We start from the raw sequence: 15284 nt of genomic DNA, 5'->3' as shown, positions 1-15284 counted from the left end.
GGCACATAATCTGTGGTGGACTGGGGGCCTCCACCCTTTTACATTAGGAAGGGTTTTCCCATCTCCTGGAAATTTCTGCGCTATTTCTGCAAAAGAAGGACATGAGGACTTTCCTCTAGAAGAGAAATTGCAACTCAAATAGCAGCCAAAGGCTTGTCAGGTACAGCCAGGAACTATGGCCACAGTCCAATGACCTCTATGTCACGACACAGGACAGAAGCCTGGCTGTGCCGTTCGCAGGCAGTGACAAGCGAGTCATTGCTTGTCATCAGTCTGTCCCAGACATGCCAGGTAGCCCACTAAGGAGTGGGAGTCTGGGCAGGGAAATGAATGCAGAGTCCCTGCCTTCATGGGTCGACCCTCCCGGGAAGGCGGTTCCAGAACCGCGAGGGAACGGTGCCTGACCTGGACTTGGAGCAGGAACCCTGAAGAATACATAGGAAGGACTTGCTGGGAGGAAAGCGGGGAGGTGTCAGAGGACCCCTGCAGAGGGAACGGCATGCACCCCGAGACTGGGCCACTGGGGCCTGGCCAGGAGCAGGGAGCTGGTGAGGCAGAGGGCTCACTCCCACTGTGCCTGGAAGGTGGAGTGTGCTGGTTTGAGGCAGATTGCAGCAGAGAATTCAGCTTTCTTGGCCATTGGCCAGCGTCTGTGTGACCTGTGGTAGGGTGAGCGCAGGGACTGAGGCTTGTAAAACAATGGTCTCCGTTCTTAAAATGGGAAGAGTATGTCTGTCCTGGGATCAGAAGAGCCTGAGTTGTTACAGTGTCAGTGGCCCATCAGTCACACTAAGCTTCCAGAATGCTGACGAGGTTTTGTCGTCCTCCTCCTCCACTCTCCGCCCTGTGCCCTGAAGTAGCCTGCTGAGTGTCTCTCACGTGTTCCCAGGGCCCGATGTCAGAGGCCATGGACCAGCCCGCTGGGAGTCCTGGAAAGCCGAGGCCGGGAGAGGGTGGTGACAGCGGCACGGAGCCGGGCACCTGCCAGGAGCTGCTGCACCGACTTCGGGAGCTAGAGGTGGGGCACCAGGCAGGGTGGGGGTGGCAGGGCCCTCCGGAGCTTGGGTAGGCTTTATGCATGTGGGTGGACCTTCCTCTCAACCGGTTTTGCTGGGCTGGAGCAGAGCCTAACATTCTTTAGCAAAGCTCCTCTGAGAAGCCCTTTCTTTGCTCTGAGCTCTCCAACCTGGACTGGGGGGAAGGGGGTGCAGCTTGCGGCAAGAGCATGCACAGGAGCAGGGCTGTCCTGGCCCCCAGATGGCTCCATTCTTTATCCTTTTACCCTTTGTCTCCCCCCAATTTTCATGCCCTTGCCGGTCTAGGAAAGGTGTGGTCACAGAGGCCCCAGGAAGAAGGGTTTAGATGACCCAGGACTTAAGGGTTGAGGGACAAGGATCCCTCTACCAAGCTCTTCGCCATGTTCTTAAGACACTGCCCTCCTCCCTTCAGCCTCCTCTGCCCTCCCTCCAGGGAAACAAGGATTACTCTGGCACCTCCCAGCTTAGGTCCTCTTGGCCACCATGTCTCTGCAGTCCCTCCAACCTCCCTGACTGAGGTTGGGATTTATAGAAAACCAGCTATCTCAGCTCTGCCTTTCTGATGCCTTCCATCCGTCTCTGTAGGCCTTGCTATGGGGAATCCAGCCAGAGCTGGTGTAGCTGGTAGACTCCATGCTTCCCTTTCCTCACTAAGGAGTTTGCCCTGGTGGAGGAATGATCCCAGAGCCTCCTTGTTGGCCCTCTTTCTCCCTCCTGTAGGCAGAGAACTCGGCGCTTGCCCAGGCCAATGAAAATCAGCGGGAGACCTATGAGCGCTGTCTAGATGAGGTCTGTGAGGTCTCCAGGGGGACTGATGCAGGGGGAGCTGGGGAAGCGGGGAGGGGCACGGGCTGTCAGTGCTCCAGGCAGAGGCCGATGGGCTGAAGCTCTGCCTTGGGCCCTCTGTCCCCAGGTTGCCAACCATGTGGTGCAGGCACTGCTAAACCAGAAGGTAAGCGGCCATGGGGAGATGGGAGATCTTCTCACCCCTAAGCCCAGACACCCTGGAGAGAGGCCCTGAATATAGCAGGGGGAGTCCTTCCTGAGGACCCCTGAGCCTATTCACGCAGGGGCTAGAGGAAGGAGCTTGGTGGAAATGGACTATTGACCCTCCAACAAGGCTCCTTCTCCCCACCTCGGACAGGTCCCTACTGTTCTGCCTGGAGGCACAGGTGGGCTAGGTAAGGCCAGGTCTCTGAGTAACTTTGATTTGGGCTTGAACTCTCCCCAGTCCTGGACCCAGCAGGCTTCTCCAGATCGTGATGGCCCTGATTGCAGTGTTAATATTGTGAGCATAAGGTGGCATCTAAATATTTACTCAAGTACTGTGGGAACTTCTTGACTTCTGAGCCACTCTGACCCCCAAGTCTTCCTCTGCCTTATATGGGCCCTTCTTTGATGTGTGGTTTCTAAGAGGCTGGGGTTGGCTCAAGGGATGGGAAAGATGCCAAAGGGAGTGGGATTTACCTCCCACTGGGGGTGGTAGACTTTAGAGAATTTATCATCCCCAGAAAATGTGACAGCTATCAACACAGGCAGGCTCAGCTCCCCCTAGACTAGGAGGCTGCAGGAGAAGGGCACGCACAGCGGGAGTGCCCGTCACTCTGGTGAAGGAGACTGGGCTCCTACCCCTCACCCCCTCCCTGCCATCCTCTCCTTGTCTCCCTCCACCTCCCCGGGCTCAGGACCTGCGGGAGGAGTGCATCAAGCTGAAGAAGAGGGTGTTTGACCTGGAACGGCAGAACCAGATGCTGAGTGCCCTGTTTCAGCAGAAACTCCAGCTGACGACAGGCTCCCTCCCTCAGGTGGGCACAAGCTTCACCTTCCCTTCTCCTACCTCTGCTTCCTGCTGCTCCCAGCCCCATCAGCTTCATCACCTCCTTCTCTCCTGACACCTGAAGAAGCAGGCCACCAGCCATCCCTTCCGTTCTGGGAGCCGTGGCCCTATGGGGAAGCCTGATAGATGTGAGCCTTAGGTGGGGAAGGGAAGATTGCCTGAGTCCCCTCAAGCTTGGCCCTCCCCACCTCCCAGGTGCTCCTTGCCCCGCTGGAGGGCATCCCTTGTTGTTGACAGAGAAGGTTCTTGCTTGGCTCTGGCTCTGTGTGGGGTGATGGGCGGAGGCTGAAAATGCAATGATTTCAAGCTCCCAAGGGGCTCCTTTGGCCACCGAGTTGCTTCTTCTTGGCCAGGGGCAGGGGTGGGGCTGGGCGGAAGGCGCCCAGTGCTGGGTGTCACAGAGAGGTCAGGAAAGGCACTTCCCCCCGGGTCACTCTGTGTGTGCACATAGTTGCCTACGCTGGCCCAGTGACATGCAGGCTTGTACTCAAACGCTAGCCCCTGATCGTAGACCTGCCTTACCCAGGAAAAGCAGAAGCTACTAGTAGTGAATCCTGAACTCAGTCAAGATGTCACTTGGGGGAGCCTGGGTGGTTCATTCGGTTAAGTGGCTGACTCTTGATCTCAGCTCAGGTCTTGATCTCAAGGTAGTGAGTTCATGCTCTATACTGGACTTAAAACAACAGAAAAAGATGTCACTTGCGGTCTCTCTATCAGGAGCCCCAAGGCTGGGTGAGATGGGGGGTGGGAGGACCAAGCCCAGCCCCAGGGAGTGGAGGTGAACCTTGGGTTCTGTGGTCAGCATATCCCTGCCCCACCCCCAACCTTGACAACAAGAGAAGCACCTTCTGTGTGTATCTGTCTGAATGTGCATGCCTGTCTGATGCAAGCCAGGCAGCTCTTGGCCCCCAGACCTTAAGCAGGAGCTCACACTAACAGCTCACTGGGAAGCCCCAGCCCCTGGTTGAGGCATCTCATCACTCTGGCCTTTTTGGAGGCTCTGCTCCCAAGCCTGTGCGGAGCTGGGTCTGAGTTGGTGACAGTGACCATGTAGCTCTTCCTGTCCTGGATCTGTCCCTGCTACCAAGGTCACCTGGACTCCCCAGAGGCCTAAGCCCACTAGCCAAGCCTACTCTGTCCATGCCTTTCCTTGGTGACCAGTGATAACAGAGGTGTGGAGCATCCTTAAATCACTAAAATGAAATCTGGGGCCTTTGAGGGTTTGGGGCAATAATGGCTCTATCTTCCCCAGCAGTAACATGACATAATAAAAAGAGCATGAACCTTGGCCTCAGATACGCTTGGATGGGGTCCCTAACTGAGCTAATTCTTAGCTGTGTGACCCTGGGCAAATTATTTAACCTTATGAACCCCAGTTTTTTTCTCATAAGTGAAGATTAAGATCCTTATGTTGCTGTTTGTCATGAGGATGAAATGAAATATACTATATAGTGTTTGGCCCTTAGTCGTGGTCAATAACTAGCAGCTGCTTATCATTATTAATGTTACTCTCAGGCTGTGCTTTGTTATGATGAAAGCTCCATTGAGCAAATGCTAATGAAGCTCTTACAGTGAGCAGTGCCTTTGCCAACACGTATATGGAATTGGACATGGAATTGGATGAGGCTGTGTCTGTGCCGAGCACAGAAACCCTCGGGGCTGTACTGCTCCAAGCTAAAGCAGGTCCACAGATAGCCATCATACGGGGCTGTAACATCCGGGGGCCCAAAGGGGTGAGAGGCCACAGAGTGGCCTTAAGGAGGTGACACTGGACCTGGACCTTGCTGCACAGGTGATTTGAAAAGTAGAGTTGGGGGTAGGGAGAAGGGAGGCCCTGTGGGAGTAACCTCGGCAGAAGCAAGCTGTTCGGCTGGGCTGGAATGAAGGCTGTGCGAAGGGGCAGTGAGTGGGAACCAGAAGTGGAGGGAAGGACCAGCAGGCTGGGCCCAGAAAGCTGGTGGAGGGGTCCAGACCATGTCCTTTAGGCAGTGGACAGGGGTAGGAGACTTGGAGCACAAAGATGCTTTAGATGAAAAAGGAAAAATCACTTCTGCTTTGTGGATAAGGGGTTGGTAAAGCCACCGAACCAGGTCAGGGAGACAAATAGCCGAGCAGCTTCCAGACCAGAAGAGTGAGGATCTGAGCTGTAGCCGGCCCCCACCCCCAACCCCCTCAGAAGAGGGAGAAAGGCCACAGAGGCAGGAGTTTAAAGCTAACTCCTGTCTAGTCAAGATGCCTTAGAGATGAAAACGATATTTTCAGGGATGAAGAAAGAAGTGACCGGTGATTAGTAGTACCCTCGTCATCCTCAGGGACCACTTGGGGGAGGACAGAAATGATAATTCCTGCCACCTCTGTTCTCCGACCCAGTAACAAATGCCTTTCCCTTAGTCTCAGCCGTCCCGGGGAAGCTCAGGACACAGGCAGTCAGAACAGGAAGGGCCCCACAGAGAAGCAGAGTGCCCTTGGAGTCTCCAGGGGCACCCAAATTAGGCTGGCCACTGCCCTCTGCCCCAGGGACGTTGTTCTTTCTCCAGAGTCCCAAACCAGCCCCATCTCCCTGTCACCTGGGGCCACATGACTCCATTCTGCCTGTGCACGGTCTCCCAGGGCTCCTCTGTCCAAGTGGTGGGGACAGTGGCAGAAGCCACACTGGAAGCCAAGAGACATCCCCTGAAGGAGCAGACTTGGAAGAACCAAGGGGAAGGCCGAACTTTAGGAGGGGGCAGGGTCTCTGGACAGAGCACCCCTGGGCTGACTCTGCCTCTTACCTGCAGATCCCACTAACGCCGCTCCAGCCGCCGTCAGAGCCCCCGGCCTCCCCGTCCCTGAGCTCTGTTGAGGGACCGACAACCTCGCTGCCTCTGGGGCACTGTGTGGGGCAGAGAGAGGTAGGAGGGCTGGGCACAGTGGTCTGTGGTTTCGCTGGCAACAGACTCCTCAGTCACTACTGCGTTGCTTTTTCTTAAGGAGTCCCAGGGGAAAGGCCCGCTTCCTGGGGCCCAGATGCTGGTCTGGGTGTGAGCCCTCAGCGGTCAGCCTTAGACCGAGAGAAACAGGACCCCACTGGCGATCGCTAGCCTTGCAAGCAAAGTTAGTTAGTGGTAGACTTGTGTGGATCACCTTTCCTGAGCTCTCACTCGGTGCTGCACACCTGGGTCTCACTTACATATTTTTTAGTAATTTTTGGCCTATATTTACAATTGCCTATTTATTCAAGTCTAGAACTATTATTCACTTATTCTTTTGCTTCTCTGATTTGCTTTATTTTATGAGGTTAAGCATAATCACCACCCCATTTTATAGGCGATGCCATGAAGCTCAAGTTAAACTTGCTGAGTCCATACAACTAGTTGAGCAGTAGACCTGGGACTTGAACCTGCATAGTCTGGCTCAAGGGCGCAGGTAGTTAACCACTTTGCCAGAGGAGCTGGGCCCAAGAAGGAGCTGGGCAGAAACAGGGAGAGGCTTGCCATGGAGCTTCCCCAGTTCCTGCCTCCCGGGGGAGCAGGTCTGCAGCACAGCTGTCTGACCTGAGAAGGCCTGGGCTTGCCGGCAGGGACTGACTTAGCACTTGGCCCCATTGCCTCCCCTTCTTGAGTCTCTGTGTTCTTTCTGGAGCCTGGAAAACAGACAGGCCTCCCTCCCCTGGGGCAAGCATAGATATCCAGTTTGTAGGTGGTGTCAGCCCTGCTAACCCAAATAGCAGTGGGGGAAGTCTGCACCCCGCCCCAGGTACACCAGGAGGAAGAGGTGGGCTAACCAGGGCCCAGTGACTTGAGGAAGCTGAGCTGTCCTATCAGAGAAGCTGTTCGTTCCTTGTGGGGACTCCAACAAAACCAGGCCCGCTATGTTCCTGACACAGTCAGTCTGGTCCAGCTCAGGTCCTGGGCCTGCACATGGGCTCCAGCTCACGTCCTTTCTCCCCAAAGGTATGTTGGGAGCAGCAGCTACGGCCAGGAGGCCCAGGACCCCCAGCTGCCCCACCGCTGGCCCTGGATGCCCTGTCCCCGTTCCTTCGAAAGAAAGCGCAGATCCTGGAGGTGCTGAGAGCCCTGGAAGAGACCGACCCCTTGCTGCTTTGCTCGCCTGCCACCCCGTGGCGACCTCCCAGTGAGGGTCCTGGCTCCCCAGAGCCCATCAATGGCGAGCTGTGTGGCCCACCCCAACCTGAACCCTCCTCCTGGGCCCCCTACCTGCTTCTAGGCCCTGGTAGCCTGGGAGGCCTGCTACACTGGGAGCGCCTCTTGGGGGCCCCAGGGGAGGAAGAGGGTGCTGGGCGGATCTGGGGCCCTGGTAGGGGCGCTTCCCAGGCTCCAGGCACTGGCTCTGGGGCCCCCTGTGCCCCAGGCAGCAGCTCCTCCTCTTCCTCTGATGAGGCGGGTGACCCCAATGAGGCTCCCAGCCCGGACACCCTACTTGGGGCCCTGGCCCGCAAACAGTTGAACCTGGGCCAGCTCCTTGAGGACACAGAGTCTTACCTGCAGGCCTTCTTGGCTGGGGCTGCGGGCCCACTCAGTGGGGACCTGCCAGGTCCCGGGCAGCCATCTTCTCCAGACCAGGGGCCCCCACAGCTGTCCAAGTCCAAAGGCCTCCCCAAGTCAGCTTGGGGTGGGGTTACTCCAGAGGCCCAGAGGCCAGGCTTTGGTGCTACCTCAGAGGGCCAGGGGCCCCTCCCCTTCCTCAGCATGTTCATGGGTGCGGGTGATGCCCCCCTCGGCTCACGGCCTGGCCACCCCTACTCCTCATCTCAGGTGAAAAGCAAGCTCCAAATTGGCCCCTCTTCTCCTGGGGAAGCCCAGGGGCCACTTCTGCCCTCTCCAGCCAGAGGTCTCAAGTTTTTAAAGCTGCCTCCAGCTTCAGAGAAGGTCCCCAGCCCAGGAGGCCCCCAGCTCAGCCCCCAACTTCCCCGGAACTCCCGAATTCCCTGTCGAAACAGTGGCTCTGATGGCAGCCCCTCCCCACTACTGGCCCGCAGGGGTCTGGGTGGAGGAGAGCTGTCCCCGGAGGGAGCACAGGGCCTGCCCACCAGCCCTTCCCCCTGCTCCTCAGCTCTGGACTCTGCACAGCTCAGACCACCCCCGCCAGCCTTGTCTACCACACTGTCCCCAGGACCCGTGGTTTCTCCCTGCTATGAGAACATTCTGGACCTTTCTCGGAGCACCTTTAGGGGGCCTTCCCCAGAGCCACCTCCATCCCCACTGCAGGTACCCACCTACCCACAATTAACTCTGGAGGTGCCACGGGCCCCTGAGGTCCTCAGAAGTCCTGGAGCTCCCCCCAGCCCTTGCCTCCCAGAACCCTGCTCCTATGGGAGTGCCCAGGAGAAGAGTCTGGACAAAACTGGCTCGGAGTCTCCCCATCCTGGCCGCCGGACCCCCAGCAGCTCATCCAAGAAACCCAACCAGGGGGCCGGGAGGCGACCTGGGGATCCTGGCTACACCCCTCTGCGGGACAGACTGGTGGCCCTGGGGAAACTGAAGACTGGCCCTGAGGGGCCGGAGAAAAACGGGGTGCCAGCCAAGCCTGGCACTGAGAAGGCCCGGGGAGCAGGGAGGTCAGGGGAGAGCCCTGGAGATGTGGCACCTCCCACCCCCAGGCCTCCTGAGGGGCCAGAAGCCAAGGGGGCCCTGCGGGGGGCAGTGGCCTTGGGCATGAGCAGCCTGAAGCAGCAAGAACCTGGGCTCCTGGGAGACCCCGGGGCCCGCATCTACTCCTCCCACTCCATGGGGGCCCGGGTGGACCTGGAGCCCGTCTCACCGCGGAGCTGCCTCACCAAAGTGGAGCTGGCCAAGAGCCGGCTGGCAGGGGCCCTGTGCCCCCAGGCACCCCGCACCCCTGCCAAAGCACCAACCTCAGCCCCCAGCCTTGGCAAGCCCAGTAAGAGCCCCCATGGCAGCCCGACGAAGCTGCCTTCCAAGTCACCCACCAAGGTGGTACCGCGCCCTGTGGCCCCACCGACCACCAAGGAGCCCCCGAAGCCTGACAAGGGGAAGGGCCCGCCTTGGGCTGACTGTGGCAGCGCTCCGGCCCAGCCTACGGCCCCCACCCCTGGCCCAGTGGACCCCAGCCAAGGCCCCGAGGGCCGGGCCCCACACTCGGCCATCGAGGAGAAGGTGATGAAGGGCATCGAGGAGAACGTGCTGCGGCTGCAGGGCCAGGAGCGGGCGCCAGGCACTGAGGCCAAGCACCGCAATGCCAGCAGCATTGCGAGCTGGTTCGGCCTGAAGAAGAGCAAGCTGCCGGCACTGAACCGCCGCACCGAGACCACCAAGAGCAAGGAAGGGGCCGGCGGGGGCTCCCCGCTCCGGAAGGAGGGCAAGATGGAAGCCCGGAAACTGGAGGCCGAGAGTCTCAACATCTCCAAGCTGATGGCTAAGGCGGAAGACCTGCGCCGGGCCCTGGAGGAGGAGAAGGCCTACCTGAGCAGCAGGGCGCGGCCACGGCCTGGAGGCCCAGCCCCGGGACCGAGTACCGGGCTGGGGCAGGTGCAGGGCCAGCTGGCTGGCATGTACCAGGGCGCAGACACCTTCATGCAGCAGCTCCTCAACAGGTGAGGGTGGCCGGGGACCAGGCTGCGGGTGCGAGTGGCTGGGGGGTCACTTTTCCCTCCCTGGGCCCGCCTGGGGCTGGGACTGCTTTTCCTGAGAGCAGAAAGGGTAGGGGGTCAAGTACAATGCCACCAGAGCAGCTGGGGGTTAACAGCCTGGCCCAGAGGAGAGACTGGGTCTTGGATCCGAAGCCTGGGGTTTGTGCCCCAGCTCCACCCCTCTCTGGCTGTGTGGTGTTGCACGTGCTAAGACCCGGCTTCTCATTTAAGGGGAGCTGACCATCCACGGTTTCCTAAATTGTCTCTGGCGTCAGCTGAGGCACCGGAAGTGCTGCCTGCACAAGAAGTTAGGGGACTTCTGGTTCCCAACCGGGGGCTGATAGCTCACTCTGGGATTTTCTGCCCTATAGTACAAGGGGGCTCCCCTTCCCATCTTGCCCACTCAGATTCGGTGGCCGGAGCAGGGTTGCAGAGAAGGGCCCATCTGTCTGGTCTCGGGGTTGCTTCATCCGGGCCAGATGAGGGAGAATGTCCATGGGGGTTAGGCACCAGATGGGGTGTGTCATGTATGGACAGGAGGTGACCAGGCTGCCATCTACTAGCAAATGGTATTGCGAGATCTCTGGGTCTGACCTTGTATGGCTTTGGGGAACTTGTCCCATCTCCCCTGCCCCTGCTGTTTCTCTGAGGTTTCCCCTAGAGTCTCTGCCTGTCCCCAGCATCAGGAGGGGTTGCTGGCAGCAGCCACCAGGGCTACATCCCCTATCCCGGGGGCAGAGAGCAATGGGGATTTCACAAGACCCACCCCCACCAGCGGGAGTGAGGTTGGAGTGGATGCACCCAGGCCTCCCTTCACCTTCGTCTACACTGCTGCCCGTAGGGTGGATGGCAAGGAGCTGCCGCCCAAGAACTGGCGGGAGCCCAAACCCGAGTATGGCGATTTCCAGCCAGTGTCCTCTGACCCCAAGAACCCCTGGCCAGCCTGTGGGCCTCGAAATGGCCTGGTGGGGCCTCTTCAGGGCTGTGGAAAACCTCCTGGAAAGGTAGGCTCTTGACGGCTAGGTATTGGGCCTGGCTCTGTGGCCTGGCTCAATGTCCCACCCCTTGGAGGGTCCACTTCCCTGGGGTGTGGAAGCTGGTGGGTGTGCTCTTGGTCTCTGGGGGCTGGTGGGCTCTAGGGTCCTAATGACGGAGCTTGGGTAGGGGCCTGGGAGGGGGCGGAAGGAAGGGGTCCTGAGGTCTCCCGTACCCCCACACAGCCGAACAGCGAGTCAGGAAGGCGGGAAGAGATGCCCTCAGAGGACAACCTGGCTGAGCCAGTGCCCACCTCACACTTCACAGGTCAGCAGGGTCAGGGGCCAAGGATGGGACCCATCCCTCACCCCCTGCCCACTTTGTTCCTTTCCTGTCACTGTAACAGGTGCCAGGCCCTGAGCACCATCTTGGGGCCAAGCGCCAGGTGGGCATTGGGGCTGCACAGAATTAAATCCCTCCCTGCCCTCGGGTCCCCAGCCAGCCCCCCAAACGTATCCCTGCAGGTCTAGGGTAGTGGAGGGGGAGGACTGGCAGGACTGACAGCTGGTTGGGCCGGGAGGGGCCATGACCAGGTGGGGAGCCTGGGCTGAGGCAGGAAGCCAGAAGGCGGCGGCGGAGGGGCTGAGACCATGGCCTCACATCCCCAACTTCCCCTCCCCTCCCCAGCCTGTGGCTCCTTGACTCGAACCCTGGACAGTGGCATTGGGACCTTTCCACCCCCAGACCATGGCAGCAATGGGACCCCCAGCAAGAATCTTCCCAAGACAAAGCCACCACGGCTGGACCCCCCACCCGGAGTGCCCCCGGCTCGGCCCCCACCCCTTACCAAAGTCCCCCGCCGTGCCCACACGCTGGAGCGTGAGGTGCCAGGCATAGAGGAGCTGCTGGTGAGTGGGCGGCACCCTAGCATGCCGGCCTTCCCCGCGCTGCTCACCGCCACTCCTGGCCACCGGGGCCATCAGCCCTGTCCTGACGGTAAGTGTCTGCGTGGAAGGGTGTGTCATCCTGGAGCTCTGCCTGCCACCATCCACCTTCCCCTTGTCCCCTTGCAGATCCCTGTGAAGACCCAGGTCCTCCCCCTCCCGTCCAGCTGGCTAAGAACTGGACTTTCCCCAACGCAAGGGCAACCAACAGCTCCACTGACCCTTTTCTTTGCCCATCCCGACAATTGGAGGGGCTGCCCAGGACCCCCATGGTGAGCATGACCAGAGGGGAAAGGGGACAGGCCCAGAGGGCGGGGGGATGACATGGGGAGCCCAGTTCCTGTCTTCGAAGAGGCTGAAGGGTGAGCTCCCTTGGATGCCCCTCTGGGCAGCCCAACCACCTGCCCCTTCTCACATTGCTCTTGGAGAAAGGGTTTTTCTCCCCGCAGAACGTCGGCAGGACCACACTCAGTTGTGCCTCTAGTCGCTTTGGTGGGCCCCATGGGCAGCACCCTATCAGGTGGGAGGAGCCCAGCACTCTCAGGCCCGGCTGGGAGGTGAAAGGCACCTCCTCCTGAGCTTCCCTTCCTTTCCTAGGCCCTGCCCGTTGACCGGAAGCGGAGCCTGGAGCCCAGCCGCCCAGCCCCTCCTCCCCAGGGCCCGGCATTCGGAGGTAGCCGCACGCCCAGCACGTCGGACATGGGCGAGGAAGGGAGAGTGGCCAGTGGGGGTCCCCCAGGTCTGGAGACCTCAGAGTCTCTCAGCGACTCCCTCTACGATTCGCTTTCCTCCTGTGGGAGTCAGGGCTGAGGGGCCACGCCGCACGACGGCCCCTCTCTGGAGTTGGAAACCACTGACTGGACCAGCTCTCCTCCTGCCCCATCCCTTGGGGCAGGTGGGGCCCCTCCCTGCAGGGACCGAGGAGGCAGATGGATCAGAAGGTGAAGGGGGTCCCTGACACACCCCACTGCCCACCGCTGCTGTGGAGGAGATGACCGCTCTCAGCTCAGGGAGAGACCCCACCCTTGGTCCCTTCTCTCACCTGGAGTAAGGCTCTTCCTCCGAGGGACTGGGGGTTCAAGGTCGCTGTGTCCTGGCCCCCGCTCCCCATTTCGGGCTGAGCCATCCTGTGGTGCTGGGCTTCCTGCCCGCCAGCTGTGCCATCTCTGCCCAACCCGGCCGCTCCCTGCCCTGGAGCCCCGTGGGACTAGCCCAGAGGCCCCGGGCCAGTGGAGTCTAGGGGCAAAGGGTCAAGTTGCCTTCTCTCTCTGTCTGCCCTGGTCCTCCCTGCTGTCTGGATGGTGCTGCCCTCCCTACCCCACGTCTTTGGGGTCCATTTGTCTGTCTTTTTGTTGTTTTTTTTATATTGAAGCGCCTGGCCCAGTCCCCAGCCCCCATCCCTGCGCTGCGGTTAATTTATCTGTCGTTAAGAACTCGGCTGCTCTGCTTCCAGCCTCTGCTTCTGCCCTCTTCCTAATAAAATGTGGAGGCCCCTCCCTGCCCTGGACTCCGCTTTTTCTCTGGGAGGACTCCGGGTCGGACAGAGGGGTGGAGGCTGCGTGGGCACCAGGCTGCAGGACCCCAGGGACCTAGACTTTGCCTCAGGTGCCCTTGTCACCTTAGAAGGTCACTAAACATTGGGGAAGTGGGCCCTGCTTAGGCTTGGACTGGTTCCTGGGGTCAGGGGGATTCGTTCTTCCTGGGGTAGGGCGGAAGGCTGGGCTGTCTGTGGGAAGGGTGGCCATGGGCGTGCACACCAACTCCTGCACGTGCTGGGGGGATGGGATGTGCAAAATGAGCTTTGGGGGCTGCTGTGTAGACAGACTTAAGTGTCTATAGCCTCTTGTTGCCAGAAAGCAAAGCACAGCTGGGTCTCAAACTTGCCACCTCCTTTTTTTTTCTTTTATTTATTTGAGAGACAGCATGAGCTGGGGAGGGACAGAGGCAGAGGGAGAAGCAGACTCCCCGCTGAGCAGAGAGCCCCAAGACAGTGGGGCTCCATCCGAGGACACCAGGATCATGACCTGAGCCAAAGGCAAACGCTTACTCGACTGAGCCACCCAGGCACCCCTCTACCTCAGACTTCAACCAGGAGTTCCCCTGGCTCTGAAGTTTTCACTTTAGGACGGGGAGGCCAAGAATGAGGCTTTATGGAAGGGTCTAGGCTTCTAGGAGTAATTTCATACTCCCCAGATGGCATGAAAAGGCCATGGGGTGGGGGTGGCTCCCTAACCCTTGGATTTCCTGTTGGGCATGGAGCTGGGCACATCTGAAGGTGAACCAGACCGTCACACATCAGCCAGCCAAGTTGGGCTTAGCCGGGCCTCCTTCCTGCCCAGGTTGCTGGGTGTGGGTGTGGGGTGACTTGTGGAGTTCCCCCCAGACCAAGCCTGCACTCAGCCTCTCCCTGGGACATACGGTCTGAAGTCCCCGTGGGCGGCATGCATTTGGTACCCCTGGCCTTGTGGGGATTCTGGACAGTTCATCATGGGGGTGGGGGCCCTCTGGTGACCACATGGTCTGTGATGGCAGCACAGGCTTACAGAGCTGAGGTTGGGGTGCCTGGCGGCCAGTAGGCCTGGGCCCATCCACACGTTGGTGATACCACTGGCTGCCGCTCTGTGCCCTGGCCAGCCCAGGGCAGGTTAGGATGGGGAGGGTGTCAGGGCCTCCCTCTCTACTAATTCCTAGTAGCGTCTCCAGCCACAGAATGCTCCAGAGAGTGGTAGAAGAAACTCTCCCATTAAAATAAATACCAGCCATGCCACCAGCCTCCTGATCCCCAATACCCACCAGAGCCTTATTTCAGAGACGAAGGCGTCAAGGCTCGGAAGCATCCAGTGGTTTTCTGAGGCTGAGAAGTGATGGAGCCTAATAAGGGGGATTTCTTCCTGAGTGTGTAGCTTGCCTTTTTTTCCAGCAGGACTTTAATTTTCTCCTCCTTTTTTGGCCTGTGGATCACTCCTGATGGACAGGGCTTAACAGTACTAGACAGGGAACATAAGAGTCTTAACCATTAAGTCTGGTTTTGTGGGGTAAAGTAGCATCTTTTCTCTGGGCCTTGGTTTTCCTCATCGATAGAAGGAAGATTAGGAGGTTGGGCCAGACCATCTTTGTCTGTAGCTCTGTAGTTCCTCCTATGCCTCCTTTAAGCTGGGCTCTCTCCCTCCCATTCCCCTCGGTCGATGTCCTGGAAAAAATTAACAAGACTTAGAGAAGGGTCAGGTTGGATGTCTTGGTTTTTCTCTAACTGTCCCAATCCCATTTTTTCACTTCTGTCCTCTACCTGCAGTTCCTATCCCAATGTCCCTTCCACTTTCCCGGGCCTGCATCTGATATTGCCAGGAGGCTGATCTGCCTCTTACCACAAGGGCTATACAAAGGCTACATCCTTCTAACTTCTTGCTTCTGGGTTCTTCAAGCGCCTTTCTCTGTTTGAACCTGATGTATTACCTCATTTCCTTGTCAGCCCAGAATTGTTTGCCTGCCGGATATTTACTCTCTCTCCTTTCCGGGAAAGAGTTTGGCGTGGTGGGTTTGGCTCCGGACTCCGCCTCTGGCAAGTTGAGACCAAATGGCCCATCTATATTTCTGTCCCCAGGGTCTGGCCGGTCTGCTCTCAGGCTCTGTTCCGCAGGGTTGCAAACGTGACAAAGGTTGCAAAGGTGACAATGTGGGCCAACCAAAGTCAGCCCTGCCCCACTGATGGTTCCAGTGTGGGCCGCTCTCATTCCTAAATCCCTCCCTGTCCAGCCCACGGAACTGTGTGTGCCCTCCATCTGAAGCAGTCCTGTGGAGGGGGTCACACAAGCAAGTTAAAGACACTCCTGGGAAACCAGTTTCTCCTTGTACTTTGAGGGATGGTTTGACTAAAAGACTCCTCGGTCTTCGCTATGACATGA

At 58.8% G+C, this 15284-nt stretch overlaps 1 protein-coding gene across 2 annotated transcripts in view; it reads left to right on the top strand.

Moving 5' to 3' along the window:
* The window catches only part of NCKAP5L (NCK associated protein 5 like), a 30169-nt gene extending 17287 nt beyond the window's left edge, over nucleotides 1-12882 (top strand). Inside the window, exons 3-13 of one of the 2 annotated variants that reach the window (XM_044226606.1) lie at nucleotides 890-1018; nucleotides 1758-1826; nucleotides 1951-1989; nucleotides 2723-2842; nucleotides 5652-5765; nucleotides 6807-9427; nucleotides 10305-10467; nucleotides 10684-10765; nucleotides 11126-11434; nucleotides 11512-11654; nucleotides 11980-12882. In XM_044226606.1, coding sequence (XP_044082541.1) covers nucleotides 896-1018; nucleotides 1758-1826; nucleotides 1951-1989; nucleotides 2723-2842; nucleotides 5652-5765; nucleotides 6807-9427; nucleotides 10305-10467; nucleotides 10684-10765; nucleotides 11126-11434; nucleotides 11512-11654; nucleotides 11980-12192 — 3996 coding nt within the window. In that variant the 5' untranslated portion in view covers nucleotides 890-895 and the 3' untranslated portion in view covers nucleotides 12193-12882. The remainder of the gene's footprint in view (nucleotides 1-889; nucleotides 1019-1757; nucleotides 1827-1950; nucleotides 1990-2722; nucleotides 2843-5651; nucleotides 5766-6806; nucleotides 9428-10304; nucleotides 10468-10683; nucleotides 10766-11125; nucleotides 11435-11511; nucleotides 11655-11979) is intronic. The other variant, XM_044226607.1, reaches the window with a different exon arrangement.
* Nucleotides 12883-15284: the final 2402 nt, after the last annotated feature.

This window comes from Neovison vison, chromosome 12, assembly GCF_020171115.1.
Source record: "Neovison vison isolate M4711 chromosome 12, ASM_NN_V1, whole genome shotgun sequence".
Classification (NCBI taxonomy): domain Eukaryota; kingdom Metazoa; phylum Chordata; class Mammalia; order Carnivora; family Mustelidae; genus Neogale; species Neogale vison.
This window is presented reverse-complemented; position numbering and strand designations above follow the sequence as displayed.